Source organism: Sinocyclocheilus grahami, unplaced genomic scaffold, assembly GCF_001515645.1.
Source record: "Sinocyclocheilus grahami isolate Dianchi unplaced genomic scaffold, SAMN03320097.WGS_v1.1 scaffold235.1, whole genome shotgun sequence".
NCBI lineage: Eukaryota > Metazoa > Chordata > Actinopteri > Cypriniformes > Cyprinidae > Sinocyclocheilus > Sinocyclocheilus grahami.
In genome coordinates this window covers 858211-881233 of record NW_015505414.1, presented here as the reverse complement: position 1 = coordinate 881233, position 23023 = coordinate 858211, and the positions used below count along the sequence as shown (strand labels likewise).

At 41.1% G+C, this 23023-nt stretch overlaps 2 protein-coding genes across 2 annotated transcripts in view; one reads left to right on the top strand and one right to left on the bottom strand.

Moving 5' to 3' along the window:
• Positions 1-1044: 1044 nt before the first annotated feature.
• On the bottom strand, positions 1045-10167 carry LOC107597725 (E3 SUMO-protein ligase ZNF451-like). The gene is made up of 9 exons (XM_016288895.1): positions 10104-10167; positions 9690-9746; positions 9478-9561; positions 7584-7697; positions 4731-4816; positions 2915-4377; positions 2528-2595; positions 1839-1917; positions 1045-1338 (listed from the first exon to the last, which is right to left on the bottom strand). The coding sequence occupies exons 2-9, from the start codon at positions 9732-9734 to the stop codon at positions 1298-1300; spliced, it is 1980 nt and encodes a 659-aa protein (XP_016144381.1). The 5' UTR covers positions 9735-9746; positions 10104-10167; the 3' UTR covers positions 1045-1297.
• A 2271-nt stretch (positions 10168-12438) lies between these two features.
• LOC107597724 (dystonin-like) overlaps positions 12439-23023 on the top strand; it is a 171409-nt gene continuing 160824 nt past the window's right edge. Inside the window, exons 1-4 of the mRNA XM_016288894.1 lie at positions 12439-12792; positions 13188-13219; positions 13474-13650; positions 20174-20387. Coding sequence (XP_016144380.1) covers positions 12612-12792; positions 13188-13219; positions 13474-13650; positions 20174-20387 — 604 coding nt within the window. The 5' untranslated portion in view covers positions 12439-12611. The remainder of the gene's footprint in view (positions 12793-13187; positions 13220-13473; positions 13651-20173; positions 20388-23023) is intronic.

Genomic DNA, 23023 nt, shown 5'->3' with positions numbered 1-23023 from the left:
AAAGGAGTTAAAAAGGGCTTGATAAAAAAAAGAAAGAAAAAAAAGTGATTCCAAATGGTACCATAAAATAACCTGGTATCTGCAGGATTTTAAAAAAAAATCTAATTTAAGACCTTTTTAAGACCTGCACTTCACATTTCAGCCTTTAAACTAATTTTAAGAAAAGGGATGAGTCAAAAGTATCAATTATTATATTAATTTAAACAATTATCATCAATTAATTATATTAAATAACATATAAATATATCTTAGTGTCTTAATTGTTTAGATTTTTATAATGCATTAGCTTTTTGTCGATCCACTGGTTCACATTTAAAAATGTAGCAAAAATAGCAGAAGGGCTTATTGAAAAAGCAGATTCGTTCTCTGCCAGCAGGTGTCGCTTTCGGAACTGCAGAAATATAGTGGTTTCCCCAGTAACCGCAGTACACTGACATGCAGAGCTCAAGTTTCTTCAGTGAAATCATAGCCTTTTGAAGTTTAATAGTCATATTAATCCATATAGCAATTCTTGTCTTTCCGTCCCCAAAGACCTCTTATAATTGAGACTTTTTTTAATGAATGTTTACATTAGAGTGCATGTCCTGCTACGGCTGAAATTAATAGGGGAGCAGCTGGAAACTACCGACCTCTCCTGGTTGGAGATAGTATTAACATCATAAACTGAAAGCAATCTTTATGTGACTTGCTTTTCAAATGTTTTAAAATTGATCATCCGAGTCCAATATGATCCAGCGAGCTGTACTAAAAGACACTGCGGGCCGCTGGTTGCCCATCCCTGATCTAAATGCAAAAATGTTCACAATTGTTTGAATAAAACAGACTACTGGGGGAAAAAATCTGAATATTCCTCTTGTGACTATTTTAACAAAAGCAACAATAATATAATAATTGTAATTATATATATATATAGGTCAGTGGCCCTTGGCTTGGTATTGTTGGCAGAATTCGGCCCTCGGCCAAAACTAATTGAGGATCCCTGTTCTAGCGGTTTCCAGGGGTCTTGAGTAACATCTCTAAACATGGGCTGGGACTTCTCTTGGTAATACACTCCTTCAGACAAGAGGAGGAGTTCACCTCGGAGATTCAAACAAAGGAGAGTGGGATTTCATTTCTAGGGTCAAGGGCCAAGAAGACATCACAGAAAAGACAATAACCAGAACACAGTGAGATTTCTCAGACAGGGACAGGCAAGATATGGTTTATTTCCTTTATTTAAACTTAAGAAAAACGTGCTTAATCACTACAGTGCATGAACAACACGGGAAAACAAACACTCAAACTGTCTCTTCCCTTATCAAAATTCCTGTAAGCTTCTTTTCAAGGCTTCTTCCATCTCTGCAAAATGAGAATGCAAAAATATTTTTTAAAAAAAGGAAGCTTTTTTTTTTTTTTTAAAAACCTCATTTATAATAAATGGAAAGATCAAACAAACAGACAAACTGTTGCATGATTTGTGGGTCTTTCAGCCAGTGATTACTCAAACTAATGTGATGCTGCAGTGACAACATTCAACATCTGTGCGCTTACACCCAAACCTTAAAACAAAACCCAGCACCATACATGTGCTTATGAAACCTGCCTAAAATCCCATCTATTACAAGAAATATCACACTAAGCCAAAGCTCCATAAAATGAAACATACCCACAATGATAATTCTGTTCATGCATGCAAAGCTGGCAAAATAAACATCGGATTAATGAATGAACAGCATACTCTCTCAATGAGCTCTGACATACTATAAAAACACATTTCAGACTCTACACTGCTCAGAAATAACAGAAATATAAGTTTTTAGTAGCAGTATTACATAAATATGTCAAGATTAACTTATTACCAATATCCAGCTCTTTTGATTTCTTGACCTCCTCTGCACTCAAAGCCAAAGCCAGTTTCATGTCCTGATCAAATGCACCTAAGGAGAAATATAAACTGTTAAAGGTGCTGTATGTAGGATTGACAAAGAGTGGTTGAACTAGGTATTGCAGTCCAAATTAAAAATATTGGAGAGGGTTTTTTTCACCCGGCCCCTCCTCCTCCGACTTGACGCACAGGTTGCCAGATTGAGGACACCAAAAGGAACAAGCACACTTGACGATGAATGAAATGAAACAAGCTGTTTTCTCCACCAACTGGCAACCCAGGGTCCCGAAATACAATTGGGTGAACTGGCAGTGGGCGGGTTTCACAAACCAAAACAGAGACCGACATTCCGGCCCGGAACGCCCATTTTCAAAGGAGAATAACTGACTGTAGCATTGTTTTTCAGATAAACAAGTATGTTAACTTAGCATGTTTCTTAAATATCTGCAAACATATTATGGTATTTTTATGCTTTAGTAGAGTCAAAAACTTACATACAGCACCTTGATGACCTAAATGTTATATTTCCATGAACTTTGTTGATTTGCTGATATTTAGTTGAATCATCACAGTACTAAATTGAAACATAACATTGCAAATCTAAACTGACTAAAGTTCCACTTCTAGACAAAATAAATAAAAAACAGTGGAAAGTGAAAACCTACCATCATCTTTTTTAACATCAAGAATACTTGAGGTAATGGCATTCTTTACATCTTGAAACTTCTCCGCTGAAAAAAACAAACAAAAAAAAAGTAATACAATTTTTGTATAATCATATTATATACGAGACTAATTGAGACATACACACACACATATATATGATACTTATTACGCAAAGGCCAAGGAAAGTCATGAAAGCTATGAAATACCATAAAAGAAAGTATGGGAATTATAAAACATATGAGAAACATGATATTATACAGACTGGTAGAGTACATGCTCGTTTACTGCTGGAATTATTGATCTATAATTCAGCTGGAGTAATCATTAAGAGGGAAAACAAGCCTGTAACTCGATATCCATCCACATACTAAATGGAAACCTCACCATTACTCTGAGGGAAGATCTCCTTGGCATTTATTATGCTGCTGGTGGCGGCCGGTTTCTCATCTGCGCTGTTGGGTCGGGAAGAAGCGCAAGGTTCTGACTGGCAGTGATGCTTGTGGTAGTGTGAATGGACACTGGGTATATCTTTGTGGCTCTGTGAGCAAACAGTGCACAGAACATCAAAACCTTTCTCATTGCCCTGGGTCGTGTGTGTCAGGAGGATGTGCGTCTTCATCTCGGCATAGGTGGCCGTGTTTTTGTCGCACTGGCGACAGCAGTAACTGCATTTATTTTCGGTGGCCAACTGTTTCATGCACTTTGTGAATATAGGTTTCCTTTCCTCCCTGGATTTCTCAGAGCCCATGCAAGGACAAAGTTGCTCAGGGCTTGTACTTGCTATAGGACTCTCAACGGTGTTTTCCATGGATGCTTGGGAAACATTCGGAGCCGCTTGCAAGCAGTAGTAATCTTGGCTGTGCAGACTGTTGTAGTGCTCCAGAAACTCTGCCTCGGTGTCGTACAGCATGCTATCACACAGCCCGCAGAAGTAGCGCAGGACTATGTCGTCACCATGCTCATTGGCGCAATGCCTCCGCAGGGTGGAGTCCTTGAAAAACTTCTGTGGACAGTGGCCACAAGCGAACCTCTGGAAACTGTGGCTGCTCAAATCACTGCAGTGTTTCCGCACCACTGCCTCAGAGTCGAAGAGGTCTTCACACATCCGACAAAGCCAAGACTCGGCTTTGGGAGGCGGGACACAAGAGGAACTGTCCGGCCTGGTCATTTCGGTTTCCGCACTGGTGGACGGTTTGGGGGACATACTGGACAAGACGCAGTGGTCTGCTGCGTCTTCTCTTTCCTGGTAGTAGCTGTGCCCTCTGTGGCTTACACCAACATGGGCCATCATGTCTTCCATCCTTGGCATTTCCACCTTGCACTGACTGCAGTGGAAAAGGAAGTTGGACAAATGAGCACCACCGTGGAACCGGCTCATGTGCAAGCGCGTTATGGACAATTCGCCCATTAGCTTGCCACAGACCGCACATTTGTGAAAGATCTGATTGGCAGCTTGGAGGTGCTTCCTTGCTTGATCCTCCTCTGTGAAGCGTAGGCCGCACTCACAGAACCAGGCGAGCTGTGACCATTTTCTTGATTCGACTTGGGAATCTAAGCTGACCAGTGTTTTTCTCTTAGCTGAAGGCCGGTCTGAAACGCTCCCACATGCCGTGGCCTTCTGAGCTCTTTGGATTTCACAGTAGTTGCTGTAGTACAGAAGGGCCCGGTCCATGCTGCTCACCCTCTTCACCTCATGTTTCAGGAGCTCTTTGTGCTCCTCCATCTGACCCAAGCTAAAAAAAGGTTTGGGGCATGAGGAGCAACGACCCATGACTGCCATTGTCCTCATGATGTCAGCCATGCTTTGATCAGCAGTGACAATAGCACAGCCATTATTGCAGTGCACACTGGGAAACAAAACAAAAGCATATAATATTTAGTGCACAATAAAAAAAAAATATGTTCGTCCACATTTTTATGCACATTTTTGAATATCTCATTAAAAAAAGCACTGGATGTAAATGCCAAGATGTGCGTAAAATCTTAAAATACGCATTAAAAACCTATGCACTCAACTGAGCTGGATCATTTTTTTTTATCCAGTGAGAAAACATGCGCATAAACTATGATGAAACGCATTTACTGAAGTTGTTCCTCGATGCTCAACCAAACTCATTCGACTTTGCCTCAACAGATCATGTGAATGGATAAAAGGACGAACCAGCGGACCGATCTCATTGCACACAATCTCAATCATTACCTTAGCGAAAGTCCGTCATCAAAATGAACATCATCCAGCTCCAAATGCAAGAAGACATGACAGCTTATTGCTTTCATCTGCACGCTCTGAGGTGAGAGTAATTTATGATGTATGAAGAAAGAGCCACATGCTTCCCCAGTTGCAGTAACTTTGATTTTTATTATTAAAACTTTGCTTAAGTTTCCCAGGAAGTGACAATTTTGTTCTCTAGAGCACATGAGATGGAAATGGTGCTTTATTCGCAAAGATTTTATACGATATTCTAATTTTCCTCATATGTTAAATTTGCAGCTTTGGATGGAAACATAGCTACTGTTGCATGTTAAAGGAACTATATGGACGGGAGTGAACACAGTGTACAAAATACTAAGAAATTGCATTGTGGGATATTCTTCACAGTCGGTTCTGTTGTATAGAGCTTATTTTGGAATAGAATAAGTCATCCTGGAAACATGCATACAAATGTGCATACTGGGCACAGTACACTTACTACTGAAATAGCAAGAGAAGGGCCAGTGTTGCCACCTTGTGCAACAACTGATTAGTGCTAAACAAATATAGTGCACATGTGTGACCTACGTGTACAAAATACAGGTCAAGATTTTTTGCAATTTTAAATTTTGTGAAAAATCTACTTTTTTTGAACTCGTCTTAGAAAGTCAGAGTTTGTCTGACTTTCACCAAAATTGGCTCAGATCATCTTCAGACAATTCTGGCAAAAAGTAATCAAAATATTTCCGATAGGCCAAACCGTTCTTGTAAAGCAAGTTAACAAATTTGAAGTTTGTGCAAAAATGGACCTGAGGCTATATCTCTGCTACACTTTAGCAGATTCTGACCAAATTTGGTATGTATTATAACATGCATGACCTGGGGGCACATGAGTAGTTTCGGCACAGCGCCACCTACTGGACAAAATATATAATAAAAAAAAGTAATTCTGCTAATAACTTCTGACCAGTGTGGCCAAGAATCATAAGATTGGTCTTGTTAGATTTGGAACAACATACCGAATCTAACATTACTTAATTTTAATTTGTTTGTCTTTTTGGGCATTGGGCATTTTGAGTTTAGTAGTAAAATGCTGCATCAACAAATCTTTAACAGGGTTCTCCAACACTACTCCTGCAGAGCTACTATACTGCAGAGTTCAGCTTCAACTCTAATCAAACACACCTGAACCAGCTAATCTAGGTGTTCAAGGCTACTAAATTACAGATAGGTGTGTTGAAGCAGAGTTGGAACTTAATGCTGGGTACACGCTAATGCCCGGTTCAGACTACACGATTTTAGCCCGATTTTGCCACGATTAGCTTGACGTAGGGTGTCGTTGGGATTCGTAAACGACAATGAGCGTCGGGACGCTAGATTCCATCATTTCAGCATGTGTAGTGTGTCATAGTGGACCGCGATGCTTCACGACACAGAAAGACTAGCATGTTTAATGTTTTTTCCGTCGTCCACGACGAGTTCTGTCACATTGGTGACGTTGACCAATAGCAGCACAGAAGCTCTTTCAGACACAGGTTTCAAACATGACGAAACGAAAGAGAGATGATGGTGCTGCTAGGTGGAATTATGAGATGGAGGAAAGGTTCGTGGAGCTGTGGCAATAGTACTCCTGCCTGTATGATGTGTTATCGAGGGACTACCACAACAGAACAGAGAAAGAAAAATGCTGGCGAACTATAGCGGAAGCGCTTCAGCTATGTTTACACTCTTGTTTTCGGAAGTCAGTCGCTAGTTCTGCCTTCTCGATGACATCACGCGCGTCATTAAAGACAAATTTAAGGGGGTCTGAATACTTTCTGTACCCACTGTATATATATTATATCTATATATATATATATATAGAGAGAGAGAGAGAGAGAGCTTACACATACTGGTGGATTAACCATTACAGAAACATAATACAAAAACACGAAATTTGTCACTAAGAGCAACTCTTTGCACTAAGAATTTTCATGAATACGGGCCCTGGTCTTTACAGAGTAATTAAAAGCAGCTCCTCAGCTCATCATTTTACCTTTGTTGCGCCTTAATTGCTGCTTGCAGCTACATTTTAGAACTGTTTCTGCTTGTAAATGGTATTTGATCTGTGCATATTTCTCTCCTGATATTACTTTTTCACAGAAGAAAGCATTATAGATATAGGACTCTTTGGTGAGCAAGTGATGTAATGCTACATTTCTCTGAATCTTTTTTTGATGAAGAAACAAACTCATCTATTTTGGATAACCTAAGGGTAAGTACATTTTCAGGAAATTTTCATTTTTGGGGTGAACTACTCCTTTAACAATTTGAGCGGCAATGCATTCAGACTTAGATGTTTTCAAGTATGACAACAACAACTGGCCCATTTAATTGTAAGGGCCAGAGAGGGCATTAAAACCCAGCTCTTTACTCATCTCACTCGCACAAAACACAGCTCTGTACTTCTCAAACTGCATCAAAACACATGTAAACAAATGCATATTAGCCCTCAACATTATGAGAGAACAAGAGGGCATAGACTTTTTCACTGGAGGAAGTGTTATGGATATTGGACTCATATTTTGTCCAGAAGCGACAGATTAACGTTAAAACACCCAAATTATGGATTTGTTTTTTTACAAACACGCAGCTTTCGGTTTCTTAAGACATTAACTGATGGACTGGAGTGGTGTGGATTACTTGTGATGTTTTTATCAGCTGTTTGGACTCTTGACGGCACCCATTATTGGGGAGCAAGTGATGCAATGCTACATTTGTCCAAATGTGTTCCCATGAAGATACAGTGTCTTAGTCTTGAGTGATGGTACGTGCAACTATGCATTTTTTTTTTTATTCTATAAGGATTGAGAAAAGTCAAACCTTAAAAGCTTTGCACTTTTCACGCCTCTCCAGTTTTTCCACAGCAACCTGACGTGCCAGTCTGTCCAGTGTGGACATTGCATGAGCCCTCTGCTTGTCAACCTGCTCCTCAATCTGAGTATTGCATTTAAAGCACATCAGGGACAAAACAAGAACATTTAAACACAAAAATCTGATGCCATTTATGCATGTAAAAACAAATACATATAATATACAATGAATAGTTTGCCCACAAATTATATATATATATATATATATAATTTTTTTCATCCGTGAAAGAATATATTAGAAGATTGCCAGAGCTTCTTTTTTTTTTTAAATGCAATGAAGAAAGATGGTAATTGACTTGCATCCACATTTACACCTTGCAGACATCGGTCACACAACAAGGCGTTTCTATGGGGTGGGGGGAGGTGTGCCTTATGGGGGGAGGAGCAGGAGAGTGAGAACTGGTTTGTTGTTTCTGACACCCTTTCTTCCCTTTTGTCCTTCTCATCTGCCTCCCAATAAACAATACAATATCAGAAAAGGTGTCTATAAGAGCCGTGCACTATAAGTTATTCACTATTAAATGAGCCAAGTTTGACTGATGCCAAATATCATTTGATCTTCCATGGATTATGATGCAATTGAAATGGAAATGTAAGACCACCACCATTTACATGGCATTTCTGCATCTGGTAGATGCTTTAAAAGGGTCATATGATGTTGCTAAAAAGAACATTATTTTGTGTATTTGGTGTAATGAAATGTGTTTATACGGTTTAAGGTAAAAAAACACATTATTTTCCACATACTGTACATTATTGTTTCTCCTCTATGCCCCGCCTTTCTGAAACGCGTCGATGTTTACAAAGCTCATCGTTCTGAAAAGCGAGGTGTGCTGTGATTGGCCAGTTATCCAGTGTGTTGTGATTGGCCGAATACCTCAAGCGTGTGACGGAAATGTTACGCCCCTCACCATACTGTGATGCTGTGTCCGGCCGGAGCGATGATTCAAAACATTAAAACCCATTATAAACGAGGCATTTGTTGCATCCAGTGGAGACATAATTACGGATTATACTTATTATACAATTACTGACTTGTACTGTCTTTTTATGCATTGCATCACGCCGCGGAAACATAAAACCATGTCTGCATTTGTGATCGGAGAAATGACAAACAGGTGCTACTCTACACTGCCCAAATAGTCGTGTCCTCTTTTGGAAGACCAAACAAAGTAGTTTCGCTTTCACAACGAAACACACAGCGCCTTCACAGCAACAATAATACAGCGAGAATAAAAGTTACGCCTTCTTTCTTTGCGTGAACATTTAGGCGGCGTTATGCAAATCTTCCCACAGAGTGAGGTAGACATGTGGGGGCGTGTTAGAACGAGGCGTTTTAGGTAGGCGTGGCTGACTCTTAACTTTTATAAAGAATATCTCTTTGGATTTGAGACTTTAGTCTTTGCAACTTTACAGATCTTCTTTATGCACCAAGAGCTTGTAACACTCCAAAGAGAAAGGGAAAATTTAAATCGCATCATATGACCCCTTTAATGCAAAGCCACTTACAATGCATTTAGGATATATATGCAATCCCTGAGAATTGAACTCATGGTCTCGGAGCTGTTAGGATCACTACAGTTGCAAAAACACCAGAAAATGATTACTAAAGTTTCAGCCTGTTCCCCACATAAAGCTCCCACAGGGCTTCAGCAAACATTTCTGTTGTTAGGCTGTATGGATCCTGATGGAAAAGAGCAGCTTGGACATTCTGCCAAACATCTTCTTTTGCATTACACAAAACAAAGGTTACAGGTTTGGAAAAACATGATTGAGAGTAAATGATGACAGAATGACCTACACTGTTCATTTTTATACTCTAGACAGTGTTTGAGGAAACTCACGGTGTGTGCAGCAGACATGCCGCCCTCATCCTCTCCATCACTCAGCAGGTCAATGCATTCCAACACCGGTCTGAGAGAACCCTCCTAAAACACCAGGTTTTAATGAGAATTATGGCTCAAATCCAGCTCCCAAGGGTGAAGACCTAGATCCAAACAACTGTCCTAATAACTCAAATTAGAAATCAAGGCGGTGACATTTTAGGCACACTTACAGACACAAACTCCACCTCATCCTCAGTGACTGTAGAAGCAGACATCACATCTGTCCTCTGTGGAGCATCACATTCATCAGTTAATTAAGAGAGATCAGTATGACATGAAGTATTGCATGCAAAAACGATCTTAGAACTAACTGCACGAGCTTTAACTTTTTAACTAGCATTTAAATGTTATTTGACTTCACTGAATGTGGAGAGTGGTCGCATTTTACAGGAAATCAAAGGTTATCAATCTTGTAAACAGCTTGCATGAATGTCAAACTACTCGTCGACAGCAAAATGGGAAAGTCACACCAAACAAACTGTCTTGAAAGACGTTCTGCAACGATAACGCTTGCAAACAATTCACCGTCATGACAAAATCGCAAAATCTAAAGCTACTTCGAGTAAAAGTTAGCAAAGCATTACCCAAACTGAGCACGCAGAGAAGCCAGCATCAGATCTAGCATCACAGGAAGTGAGCGCGTCAAAATAAAAGTCCTCCAACCAACCACGTGTCAATACTTTTACTTTTACTATTATTTAGATAATAATAATAACGAAACTACTGTGTAATTATTATTTTTTTCTACAAAATACTACAATTACCTAGATTTTTAAAAATCGGAAAATCAATTGACTCATGCAGGACTCATTCTTAAATTATTAGACAATTATTCATACTGCATACTGTGTAGGCTATAAGCAATTTTAATTTTTAAAAAAACTAGTATTCATTTAATTGTCATAGCTGGGTAATCTGGATTAGGTAATCAGATTCCAAAAATGTGATTAAATCACATTTTAAAATACTTGTAATCAGACGAAAGCTACTTTTTTTATTGATTACATGATTACATATTGCCATTTCAAATTGACCTTTCTCTTTGGAGTGTTACAGGCTGTTCGTGAATAGATACAATCCCTAAAGTTGCAAAGATTTAAGTCTCAAATCCAAAGAGATATTCTTTATAGTTAAGTTAAGACTTCCACGCTCTCCTAAAACGGCTCGTTCTAACACGCCCCCACATGTCTACCTCACTATGTGGGAAGATTTGCATAACGCCGCCCAAATGTTCACGCAAAGAAGACATAACTTTTATTCTCGCTGTAGAATTGTTGTTGCCGCCGCGATGTCGTGAAGACGCTGTGTGTTTCGTTGTGAAAGCGAAATTACTTTGTTTGGTCTTCCAAAAGAGGACGATATCCGCTTCGTCATGCCTGGAGCTGATCCGTGCTGGTCGCTGAGGAAATACTACAACTTAGCGCTGTTAATCGGCTTTCACCGTGGACCAGTCCAGCCCGGGGTCATCACATGTGGTTGCCGCAGGCCCACCGGACGCTCCTTCATCGAATCCGCTGGCCGCGCCGTTCTCAAGCCCTCCGGCCGCCGCTCACTCTAGGCCACCGTGTGTGACGCTGTTTCGTTGTGAAAGCGAAACTGCATAAACACATTTCATTACACCAAATACACAAAATAATGTTCTTTTTAGCAACATCATATGACCGCTTTAATTTAATAACAATAAATTATTAATAATAAACGAGCCGCAGTTTGGGAAACCTCAATGTAATGTAATGTTTAATGCACTTCATTATGTTAATAACAAGAAATGTAATATATTTTATTTTTCTTAGCATTTTTATATCAATATGGTACAAGCTTATCCTATTTAAATCAATATGATAAACGAGTTAGGTCAAAAGTAATCTAAAAGTAATCAAAAAGTAATCTGATTATATTACCTAAAATGTGTAATGTAATGGATTACGGTACTAACTACAATTTTGCCATGTAATTTGGAATCAGTAACAGACTACAATTTGTAATCTACCCAGCTCTGTTAATACAATTTATGATTATCAAGACACCACATGCAATTTTACACACATAAAAAAAAACTGTATACTTGTTTTAAAACTAAAAGTATTAACCTAAGTACTATTATATTAATCAAGGCCAAACATATACAAGTATACTTTATACAAGCATCCCTATAAGTAAAACCCTTTAGGGCATTCCCAGAAATGTTTGCTTACATTTCGTTTTATAGTTAGCTTATATTTAGTATCAGTATTATCAAATATGTTTACTGGATTTATTTATTTAGCATTTGCTATGCTACACTCTAAAAAATGCTGGGTTAAATACAACCCAGTGCTGGGTAAAATAGGGACAAACCCAGCAATTGGGCTGTTTTGACCCAGCGGTTGGGTTACTACTCAGAAGGTTGGGTTAAACATTTAACCCAACCGCTGGACCAAAACAGCCCAATTGCTGGGTTTGTCCCTATTTTACCCAGCACTGGGCTGTATTCAACCCAGCATTTTTTAGAGTGTATGTTTACACTGTTATTTTAGTTTCATTTGTGTTAGGGTAATGCTCCAGTGTAGACTTGATCAGATTATAATGGCTGACAAAGCTTAACTGTTATAAAACTGTATGCAAAATATACAGTTACAAAATGCTATGCTATGCTCACGGTATTTCTTACAGTAACGTTCTGGCATATCGTTATATATTGACATGGCACGTTAGCTGTAAACAACCCATCTATATGGAAATTCGTCCCAGAAAGGAATGTAGGCCTTAATTAAGTCCACGTGGAGCGCGTAATATAGAGGCTTTATAAAAGAGTTCCCACTAAAGCCATATTTTGGTCATGGCATCAAACACATCACGTGGACATTTCCAAACGCATGTAAAAAAGCGCAGCCCGAGGCGCTACAGATCCGCTTTGCTGAGCTCAGATGAGATGCTGCTGATGCTGCGCTGCCCTGCGTGAGCTCCTGCTGAGTCATGGCTTGTGGTGGGCCATTACTGAAGTACAGACACCATGAGATAGACTATATGACAAGTGAGGCATTACAGCATGAAGTAGCCGCTCACAGTAGCCTATTTCCAGAAGGAGAGGAAGCAGACGTGTAGGAGTGGCAATGATTGCTGCGGCTTTTTTGGTCTTATTGAGACCCTTAAGTATCCAGTATGTATTATTGCTATTATTGCTTTTGGTAGGAACTGTCGCCACGATCCTGTTTCTCAGTTCCTGGCATCGGAAGCTCCGCGCTGAGAAAATTCCCATCAAATCTGTGCTCACAAGGCGTTCGAGGAGTCGTGGTGAGTAGCTCGAGACGGACGCGTCGCATCACGTCCACCCTATGCATGTGTTTCTGTAGGATGTCATCTATGCATGTGTTTCTGTAGGATGTCATCTATGCATGTGTTTCTGTAGGATGTCATCTATGCATGTGTTTCTGTAGGATGTCATTGCGATAGCACGCATGCTGCATGTACAACGACAGATTTAGTAGACATTTTCATTCCTTGTCTTCGTGTGGGTTAAAAACGACACGGTCATCAAAGCGCGTGGGTGCCGTCGTTTTTCATCGTCTGTTCTCGTTGTGTGTTTAATAAAGTGTTCTGTATTTAAGTTCTTTGAAGAGCATCTCTAAGACGCAATATGACTGAATGCATGTGGGGTTTGTTTCAATCATTCCCATTTGTTCTAGAAGCTGGTTTCCGGACGCATCATTTTCGCTCTGAGGTAAAAGCCCTTTCTCTTGCTCTTATTTATAGGTACTCTCATCTTGGTGAAGAAATAGTATCCTAAGCAACTGCGTGAAATGCGCATTGCGCATGTGTGCCTGATAAATAATTCAGAAAAGGCTACTATTACATAAATATTGCATGCTACCTAGAGGTGGCGAATCTGTCTATTCTAGGATAGGGACAGTTGCAGTCATTTGTAGCACTTGACAGTTCTTGCTCTGCGATGACGTTGTGCTCGTTGTCGGGCAGGTATGTCGTCACAGTCCCCGTCATGCGAGGAGAAGCGCACGCGCGCGTGTTTCTGAAGAGAAGCCGCTCGTTGAGAGCGAGCCGGACTCGAGCGCAGCCCTGAGGAAGCGCAGAGTGAAGAAGAGAGTCCAGCCCGAGTTTTATCACTCCGTGCAGCTCACGCCAACACGCAAACCAGTAGGTACATCCCGATCTACAAGGCATTTCCTCGCAGTCCACTCTTAAATATGAAGCTTCTTTAGTGGTTCCATAAAGAGTTCCGTTAGAACCTTTCAATGCACAAAAGGTTCTCTATAGTGGAAAAGGGTTCTTGAAATGTTTAGAGCAGGGCTGCCCAAACTCGGTCCAAACTCTTGTCCTGCAGGGTTTAGCTCCAACTTGCCTCAACACACCTGCCTTTAAGTTTCTAGTATGCCTATAAGAGCTTGATTTGCTGCTTCAGGTGTGTTTAATTGGGGTTGGAGCTCAACTCTGCAGGACACCGGCCCTCCAGGACCGAGTTTGGACACCCCTGGTTTAGAGCATTCTTCACAGTAAGAAAAAACAACGGTTCTTCTAAGAACCATTCACTGAAAGGTTCTTTGGGGAACTGCATTGCTATGAAATCCCACCTTTAAGAGTGTATGTGTACCTTGACCTGTAGCTATAGACCACTAACTTATTACAGCGCTAATGCTAAAGATATCTGAGTTAAAGAGGCGAAGGTATAAGCTAGTCAACATTAAATAAAAATCAATCTTATTAATTTTCTTTTAAAATTTGTTTTTATTATGTATGATTCATCAACATGTTTATCGTGTTGGGGTGAAGTCGTGGCCTAATGGTTGGAGAGTCGGACTCACAACAACTTTTACCCCCCCCCCCGCCACAATCTTTCATCAAAATATCTGGCTGAGCCTCTGCACCATATCCGCAACAATTTTCATTTTTGGTTGCCCTTTCAAAGCTATTTTTTCAATCCCTCCCTCCAATCACTTATAGACCCCTTTTCACCATCCAAAAATGACAGAAAACCAATATTAAACTGCATTTCATTTGCTCACAAATACATGACATTCCAGAAGTGGGCTGGGGTTTCATATTGATTTTAAGTCGCTAAGTCCGTTTGTGTTTCTCTGTCAGTCATTGATAAACTCCTCACTGTTTGAGCAACAGTTGCAATGGTTACTCAAATGGTACTTTTAATATTTAAAACCTGCGAACTCGAAAGTGCATCTTATGTTCAGTCTTATTGATGGCGATTCTCCATTCGAACCAAGATATCTTTTCAAATATGGAGTCTTTTTCCTGTTTTAACGTGTCAAATTATAAAGACCATTTTTGTATTGTCAGTCATGTCTCATTTGTGCCACCATAAAAATTTTACCAAAAAATAAATAAAATCAATGTACACTAACTTGAAGTTATAATATCAGAGTTGACATCATTATTAAAATCTAGATTGTCTGCTTTTCCTTTAAGTACTGACACATAATGTTTAGGATATATAGCAGATTTGAAACCACTCTGTAATTTCATATATGTGGAAATTATAGGAACATAATGCAGAAAAACACTTAATTGATTCAAGAAACATGAGAGCTGTTAGCTTTAGACCTACAGGACTCGGCTCTTTGTAAGTGATATTTATACTCAGAATAACAGGATGTGGATGAGAGTGATTTTGCATACGTGGGTTCGGCATGCTACTCATTTCATCTTCCTTCCTTCGGAATTATTGCTTGTAAATTTCACAAATCACAAAGAAACGGCACGTAACACATTGAATTAAATGTGAAAGACCGAAACCGTATTTTCTTTTAAAACAATAGTAATCTTTGTTTTATTTACAACTTTGAAAAATGTCCAAAAAGTTGTAAATTATGAAACATTTTTTAAAATGTAATCCTGGAAATATACAGAACGTGTTAGCATTTAGAAAATATTTCAAGTATGATGTAAAATTTCTAGCTTTCTTCGTGTACATCAGATGTTCTTTGAAACAAATTTAAATCATGCTGGAGAAGATGATGCTCAGGTTTTGCTCTACTTCTGAAGTTCATGCCAGCTCTAGTCTCTAGTTCTCAAAGAGAAGCATATCCACTAGTGGTGTCAGACTTATGCACACCGAAGTCATACATAATTTGCTTTTGAGTATATTAAATCTTTGTAATGTCCTACAACCTGCCACAACTCGACTGCAGTTCATGGTGATTATTGTAAAACCCTGATAGTAGGTTTGCTCAGATTCAGTGTGTTATCTAAATATCACATACTTGCTGAACAATCACATACTGTACATAATGTGTATTACACACACACACACACATATAAATGTAATGAAAGTAGTCAATTAATTTACCCTGATGAAAGGCACAAACCTTATATGAAAATTAGACACTGTGCTTTTTTTAATGGAATCCAGAACATTGTAGTATGTGTCAGACTCTGTTCCATGTGTTGTGTGTGTGTCCTGCTCTCCATGTGCCATCCCATGCCCTTATTTGATTAGGTTCCTGTTCCTCCCCTGATTAGTTCCTCCTGTGTGCATTTAAAGTGTTCCCAGTCCCTACACTAGTGGTGTCAGACTTATGCACACCGAAGTCATACATAATTTGCTTTTGAGTATATTAAATCTTTGTAATGTCCTACAACCTGCCACAACTCGACTGCAGTTCATGGTGATTATTGTAAAACCCTGATAGTAGGTTTGCTCAGATTCAGTGTGTTATCTAAATATCACATACTTGCTGAACAATCACATACTGTACATAATGTGTATTACACACACACACACACATATAAATGTAATGAAAGTAGTCAATTAATTTACCCTGATGAAAGGCACAAACCTTATATGAAAATTAGACACTGTGCTTTTTTTAATGGAATCCAGAACATTGTAGTATGTGTCAGACTCTGTTCCATGTGTTGTGTGTGTGTCCTGCTCCCCATGTGCCATCCCATGCCCTTATTTGATTAGGTTCCTGTTCCTCCCCTGATTAGTTCCTCCTGTGTGTATTTAAAGTGTTCCCAGTCCCTACTTCCCTGTCCGCTGTTAAAGGTCTTCTTGTGTTTGTCTCCCTTGGTTCCTTGGTGCAAATAAAGTCTTGGTAAGCCTTCTTCAGCGTCTTCTCGTCCCTCGTGTGTGTGTGCGCGCGCACTGTGACAGAACAGCGGACCGAACTGTAAGCGGCATCCCTTCCCCGTGTTTGATTTCCGTGTTTTGAAAGTTTTATTTTGCCTTTTTTCCCGTGCACTCCTCCACGTCCCCAAATGGAGGAGCGTTTAATGTTCCTCACAGTGGCTCAGGCGAGCCCAGACCCCATCGTCTTCGCGAGGGCGTTTGTGCCGCTCGCCCTCTTCAACTCCCTCGAGGGGGAAACCCTCGCGACGCTGTTCCAGATCGGGATGACGTTCCATCATCCCACGGAGCTCCCAGACACCACCAACCTGGACTGGAAGCAGACAGTCATCCGGTGTCTGGAGAGTCTCCGATCCCGATCCGGAACCCCTCCGTCGGCCGTTCCTGGGGCAAGTCAGCCGGCAGTTAGTGTGGCAAGCCCCAGGGACGTTAAAGTGGCAAGCCCAGAGCTCGCTCCAGTGTTGGCTCCAGCCCCAGAGCTTGCTCCAGTGCCGGCTCCAGCCCCAGAGCTTGCTCAGTAAAGCCCAGGAAGGGCTCCTGATCCCCAGTCCAGCCCAGGGAGGGCTCCTGATCCCCAGTCCAGCCCAGGGAGGGCTCCTGATCCCCAGTCCAGCCCAGGGAGGGCTCCAGATCCCACGTTAAGCCCAGGGAGGGCTCCAGGCCCCGACTACAGCCCCATAAAGTATTTTTTGGGGGGGGTAGTAAGGCTCCAGCCGTAGAGGCCGAGGTTGGGGCCGCGGCCTTGGAGGCTTCTTCACCATGGCCTCCTAAACTCCCTGCTCCGCCATGGCCTCCCGAGTCCCCTGCTCCGCCATGGCCTCCCGAGTCCCCTGCGCCGCCATGGCCTCCCGAGGCTCCTGATCCGCCATGTCACCCGGAACGTGTACTGCTCTGGAGGCCCAATGTCCCGTGTCTGTCCTGAGGGACTTCCAGAGTGCCCACCCCCCCTCCCCATTGGATGGTATATGACGTGAGGTCACGCCTTCCGGAGGGGGGCGTGATGTCAGACTCTGTTCCATGTGTGTGTGTGTGTCCTGCTCCCCATGCCCTTATTTGATTAGATTCCTGTTCCTCCCCTGATTAGTTTAGTTCATTTGTCCCAGGTGTTCCCCATGATGTGTCATTGCTCCCAGGTGTGTCTCGTGATCCTCTCCTCCTGTGTGCATTTAAAGTGTTCCCATTCCCTACTTCTCTGTCCGCTGTTAAAGGTCTTCCTGTGTTCGTCTTCCTTGGTGCAAATAAAGTCTTGGTAAGCCTTCTCCAGCGTCTCCTCGTCCCTCGTGTGTGTGTGCACCGTGACAGTATGTGTGTATGTCTGGACACTTGCTGAAACAGTTCATACAGAAATTGGTTGCCATGCATAATGTAATATAACTGAAGTATTACAATGCTTCTTCAGTGAATAATCAAGCAGTAAATCTGGAAATGTAAACAAGCATATCAGTACTGTATTGTTTTTAATATTTTATACATTTAATATTTTGTGTTTCTTTTTCCAATCCCCGCTGGAGCACATGCTGTCTGACTAACAGAGCTCACAAGACCAGTGACCGCTTGCCTTGCAGCTGTTACCTCACATTCATGCTTTGACATGGTTGTCATACTTAAAAGTTCAGGATTGAGGGGATCAGGGAGAGCCGGCAGACTTTTGACTTGTTTTTTTTTTTTTTTAAACAACTTAATGTCTTGACTACTCAACAAAAGATACAGTTCAACACATTACATTAAACAAGATATATTTAACACACACACAGGTTTGTTTTTGTGAAAAGTGGGGACTCTTCATAGGCGTAATGGTTTTTCTACTGTACAGACCGTATATTCTATTGCCCTACACCAACCCTACCCCTAAACCTACCCCTCACAGGAGACTTTGTGCTATTTCAGATTTTCAATACACTCCATTCTGTGTGATTTATAAGCGTTTTGAAAAGTGGGGACATGGGGTAATGTCCTGAAAAGTCACCTTCTCCTTGTAATACCTATGTTATACCTTTGTCATTATACAAATGTATGTCCTCATTTGTCGCAAAAACGCACACACCCACACACACAATAACATTTACTCCTGTATTTTGCAAAATGAATAGTAAGTTTTCACATCTTCTTCACCTTTTTTTTATTCACAGTGATTTCAGAAGAAATCAGTACCTATTTAATGCGAAATACCTTTCAAGGAATAAAAAGCTGTGTTCCTCTATTTATCTGTATTTAAAATGTATTATGTTATTTAATGGCTTTCAAGAACATAAGTCACAAAAGATCAAAAATGGAAACGGCAACATACAAAAATAAAATAAAGACTATTTATTGGCTTTGACGGTTCCATGAAGAACATTTAACATCCATAGAACTTTCCAAAATGCACAAAAGTTTCTTTAAAGAGAAAGAAGGTTCTTCAGATTATTAAAAAACTCTTCACACTAAGAAAAAAAAAGGTTCTTCTAGGCCAGGGGTGTCCAAACTCGGTGTCCTGCAGAGTTTAGCTCCAACTTGCGTCAACACCGGCCTTTAAGTTTCTAGTATGCCTATAAGAGCTTGATTAGCTGCTTCAGGTGTGTTTAATTGGGGTTGGAGCTCAACTCTGCAGGACACCGGCTCTCCAGGACCGAGTTTGGACACCCCTGGTCTAGGCCATCACCACTGTGAAAACTCCTTTTGAAAACTTTCTTTTTAAGAGTGTATAAAACAACGCGTCCTGGTCTCAGAATATACTGTTTCAGGACACCAATATATTGTTTTGCTGCCTAAATACATTTTGGGGAATTATCATTAAAGGGATATAAGTAGTTGTAGAATTTTTAATTGCTTCAGAATTTCTTCTTTTGTGTTCCACAGGAAAACTATCTTGAGATTCCTATTGACATGGGGCTTAGTAGCCTAAATAATGCCACTTTTTTTTTTTTTTTGCTATATAAGGCATTCTTGAAAGATATGTATTACTGGTCACTGGTGATTTTGTTCAAGCTAGCTGGAAACAGCAGTTGAGAAAGTGAAAGAGCAGTACGCCACTGAACTCGTGAGGATGCGCTGAGGGTGAAGGCAGCAGCAGTGAATGCGCTCCAGGGATGGCGCTGTAGCACCACAGCAAGCGCGCAGAGATTCCGCTCACCGAAGGGTCCTGGCTCCTGGCCCTGGTTCTAGTCTGCGCGTGTCAGTGGATGGTGACGCCGTGGGTTTGTATGCTGCTCTCTCTCTCTCTGGGGGATTTCGCACCATTTAATGCTTTGGATCAAACCGGGCGACACGCGAGACAAGGGTGTGGTTCTATCCAAAATGACATCGCCGAATGTAAATGACAAGTGGAAGTAGGATCTCTGCGCATCCGTTAGAGATGTACACCGCGGTGAGTGCTGCCTTGTCCTGGCGGGGGAGCCACATGCGATTAATCCTGATGGGGTTTTGTTTTATTGTCCACCTCTGATCATTTGAGTCTAAGTTGCAAAGAGCACATGTGTCTTTTAATCTCGGTCTGTTGTGCGCGCAGTGATGGTGAGATCGCTCGCAGCGCTGGTTTTATTTGCGCTCCTGTGCTGAATTCGCGATTCATTGCCTTTCTATTGTCTCTTCACACAGAGCTCCGGGTCTGGGAACGCGTCCCTGCGCTGTTCTATGTCTTCATCGGCAGATTTCTCCGATGAGGAAGAGTACAGTGCGAAATCTGGGTCGGTGTCGCCGGCACCGGGGGACACGTTACCGTGGAATTTACCCAGACACGAGCGCTCGAAGCGGAAGATCCAGGGAGGATCCGTGCTGGATCCTGCCGAGAGAGCGGTGCTCAGAATCGCAGGTAGGAACCCCAAATCTCCCAGTCTCCCTGCAACCATGCACGTCCATTCATTAGGCTCTTACAGAGAAAACGACGAGGCCTGTTGTTTGCTATTTGATCAAGCAGCAGTCAGTGAGCTACACGTGTGAATACAGAGTTGGATAAATAATAAAGGACGGCGAATTAACTCTGGGGTAGTTTGGGTTTTAAGAAAATTCAAGGCATCGGAACTTGAGTTGACTATATACAGTATAAGGGTGGTCCTGATCACGTGCTTTAAATGTCTCGCACTGGAAACACCTGATCCTTACATGCAAACTCTGCAGGTGTTCATCATCATCATCATCACAATAAGAAAAAGAATAAGCTTAAAGTTTCTTCTGATGCACGGTGAAACCGTTTTGGTAGCTGGAACTTCAGTGTTGTTTTTAAAAGCTCAAGGCTGAAAGATGAATCCGCAATCTGTAATGTGCATGTTGTCCTGCTCTGGAATGAGAGGACATTCCTTCTTAGGATTCTGTAACTTTATTACATATTCAACATGAGATTCAGACGGCAATATTACATGCCATAATAATATGTCATAATATATATATATACACACACACACATCATTTTATTCTATCTATCTATCTATCTATCTATCTATCTATCTATCTATCTATCAGAATAAGCTTAAAGTTTCTTCTGATGCACGGTGAAACCGTTTTGGTAGCTGGAACTTCAGTGTTGTTTTTAAAAGCTCAAGGCTGAAAGATGAATCCGCAATCTGTAATGTGCATGTTGTCCTGCTCTGGAATGAGAGGACATTCCTTCTTAGGATTCTGTAACATTATTACATATTCAACATGAGATTCAGACGGCAATATTACATGCCATAATAATATGTCATAATATATATATATACACATAAATCAATCAATTTATTCTATCTATCTATCTATCTATCTATCTATCTATCTATCTATCTATCTATCTATCTATCTATCTATCTATCTATCTATCTATTCTAATAGCCTATATACACACTCAGAAAAAAAGGTACAAAAGCTGTCACTGGGGCAGAACCATTTCAAAAGGTACACTTTTGTACCATATTTACCTCTAAAAGATGCATATTAGTATCTTAAAGCTACGTATGAATACATAAAGTATAAGTATAAAATGGCACATAGGCCTATTAGTACCTTTTGAAAGTGTACCGGCCCACTGACAGATTTTGTACCTTTTTTTTCTGAGTGCACAAACAGCTGTTCATCATTTGGCAGTGGCATGATATCTATTTCTATGATAAATATATCGTTAATGGTTTTATAGAATAATGATATAAACACATTCTACAGGCTTTATCCTACAAATATAGCAATACAACTTGCATTGTAAAAAAAAAAATGGAAAAGAAATGAATATAAGGCAAAGCCGCATGGTGTTTAGTATTATAAAAGTAGAGGTTGATGTGCATCTGCTTGAGAAGGTGTTGTTCTGTAAAGGAGAGTTGAGTTGGCCATGTTCATCATGTTCCCGTTGCAAACGCGAATCTTCCGGTTTTAGGACCTTGGAGAGCACGCGCGCCTCGCTTGTGTCACGGACACACGGCAGCCAGCGACCACCAGCCCGAGCCTCTCAAATAGAGGATGACTGTGCATGACACATTCTCCCCTTTATGTAGCCGGACATTTGAGATATCTAGCATTCGGGACGAATGCTGACCCCACGTGAACACATGAACACAGTAGCAGTACTAAACTAAGTTGTGAAAACTGCTATTATTCTCAAGAAGCTTATTATTGGGGTTTGCTGGAACGACAGTCACTATAACCACAGCCCGTCCTCGCCGGCTCACGGCCGAGATTTACGGCTGAGGCGGCAGAGGAAGCCCCGCTCATTGGCCGGTTGGCGGATCTGGGAGGGGAGGCAAGCAGGGGCGTCGCCGGTCAGTCAGGCACCCGGGCAGGGCTTCAGTTCGCTGGCGCGTTTAGTAAATGACCAGCCTCAACCGCCCCGCCAATGGCCCGTTACGCACCGGCTCCGTATATGCTCGCCGACGAATTGGAGTATCTCCAGGCGTACGAGGACGTGCTTGAGAAATATAAAGGTAAAGAATGAATCGAAGGAGCGGCAGCGAGACGGTTAACGGTGTCAGAACATCAGCGTGATTCATACTTGCAATAATTCATACATTGTTCCATTGTTTACTGAATAGAAACCGTTTACTTGGTAGCAGATTTGCTGACCCGGTATGAAAAAATGTTGATTAACTCGTTACAGTTTAATAAAAGACAAAACCCTTTTATTTCTGTCTGTCTGTCTGACAGATAGTGTAGAAATATTGTTCTGTTTGTGTGTTCAGGTGATTGTATTAGATGTTTGTAATATAAGCCCATTGTGTAATTCTGATTTGATTGGTAGCTTACATCAGTCTGTTGTGTCCCATCCATCCTGACCGCCCTCATGCACTTAAGGTGATGATACACTGGGCGACTTTTGCTTTTCTTTTTGTCAGCATCATCCTGCCAGTCAACCTCTGCTACATGCATTTCTAAGGAAATATACACTCTAAAAAATGCTGGGTTAAATACAACCCAGTGCTGGGTAAAATAGGGACAAACCCAGCAATTGGGTTGTTTTGACCCAGCGGTTGTGTTACTACCCAGAAT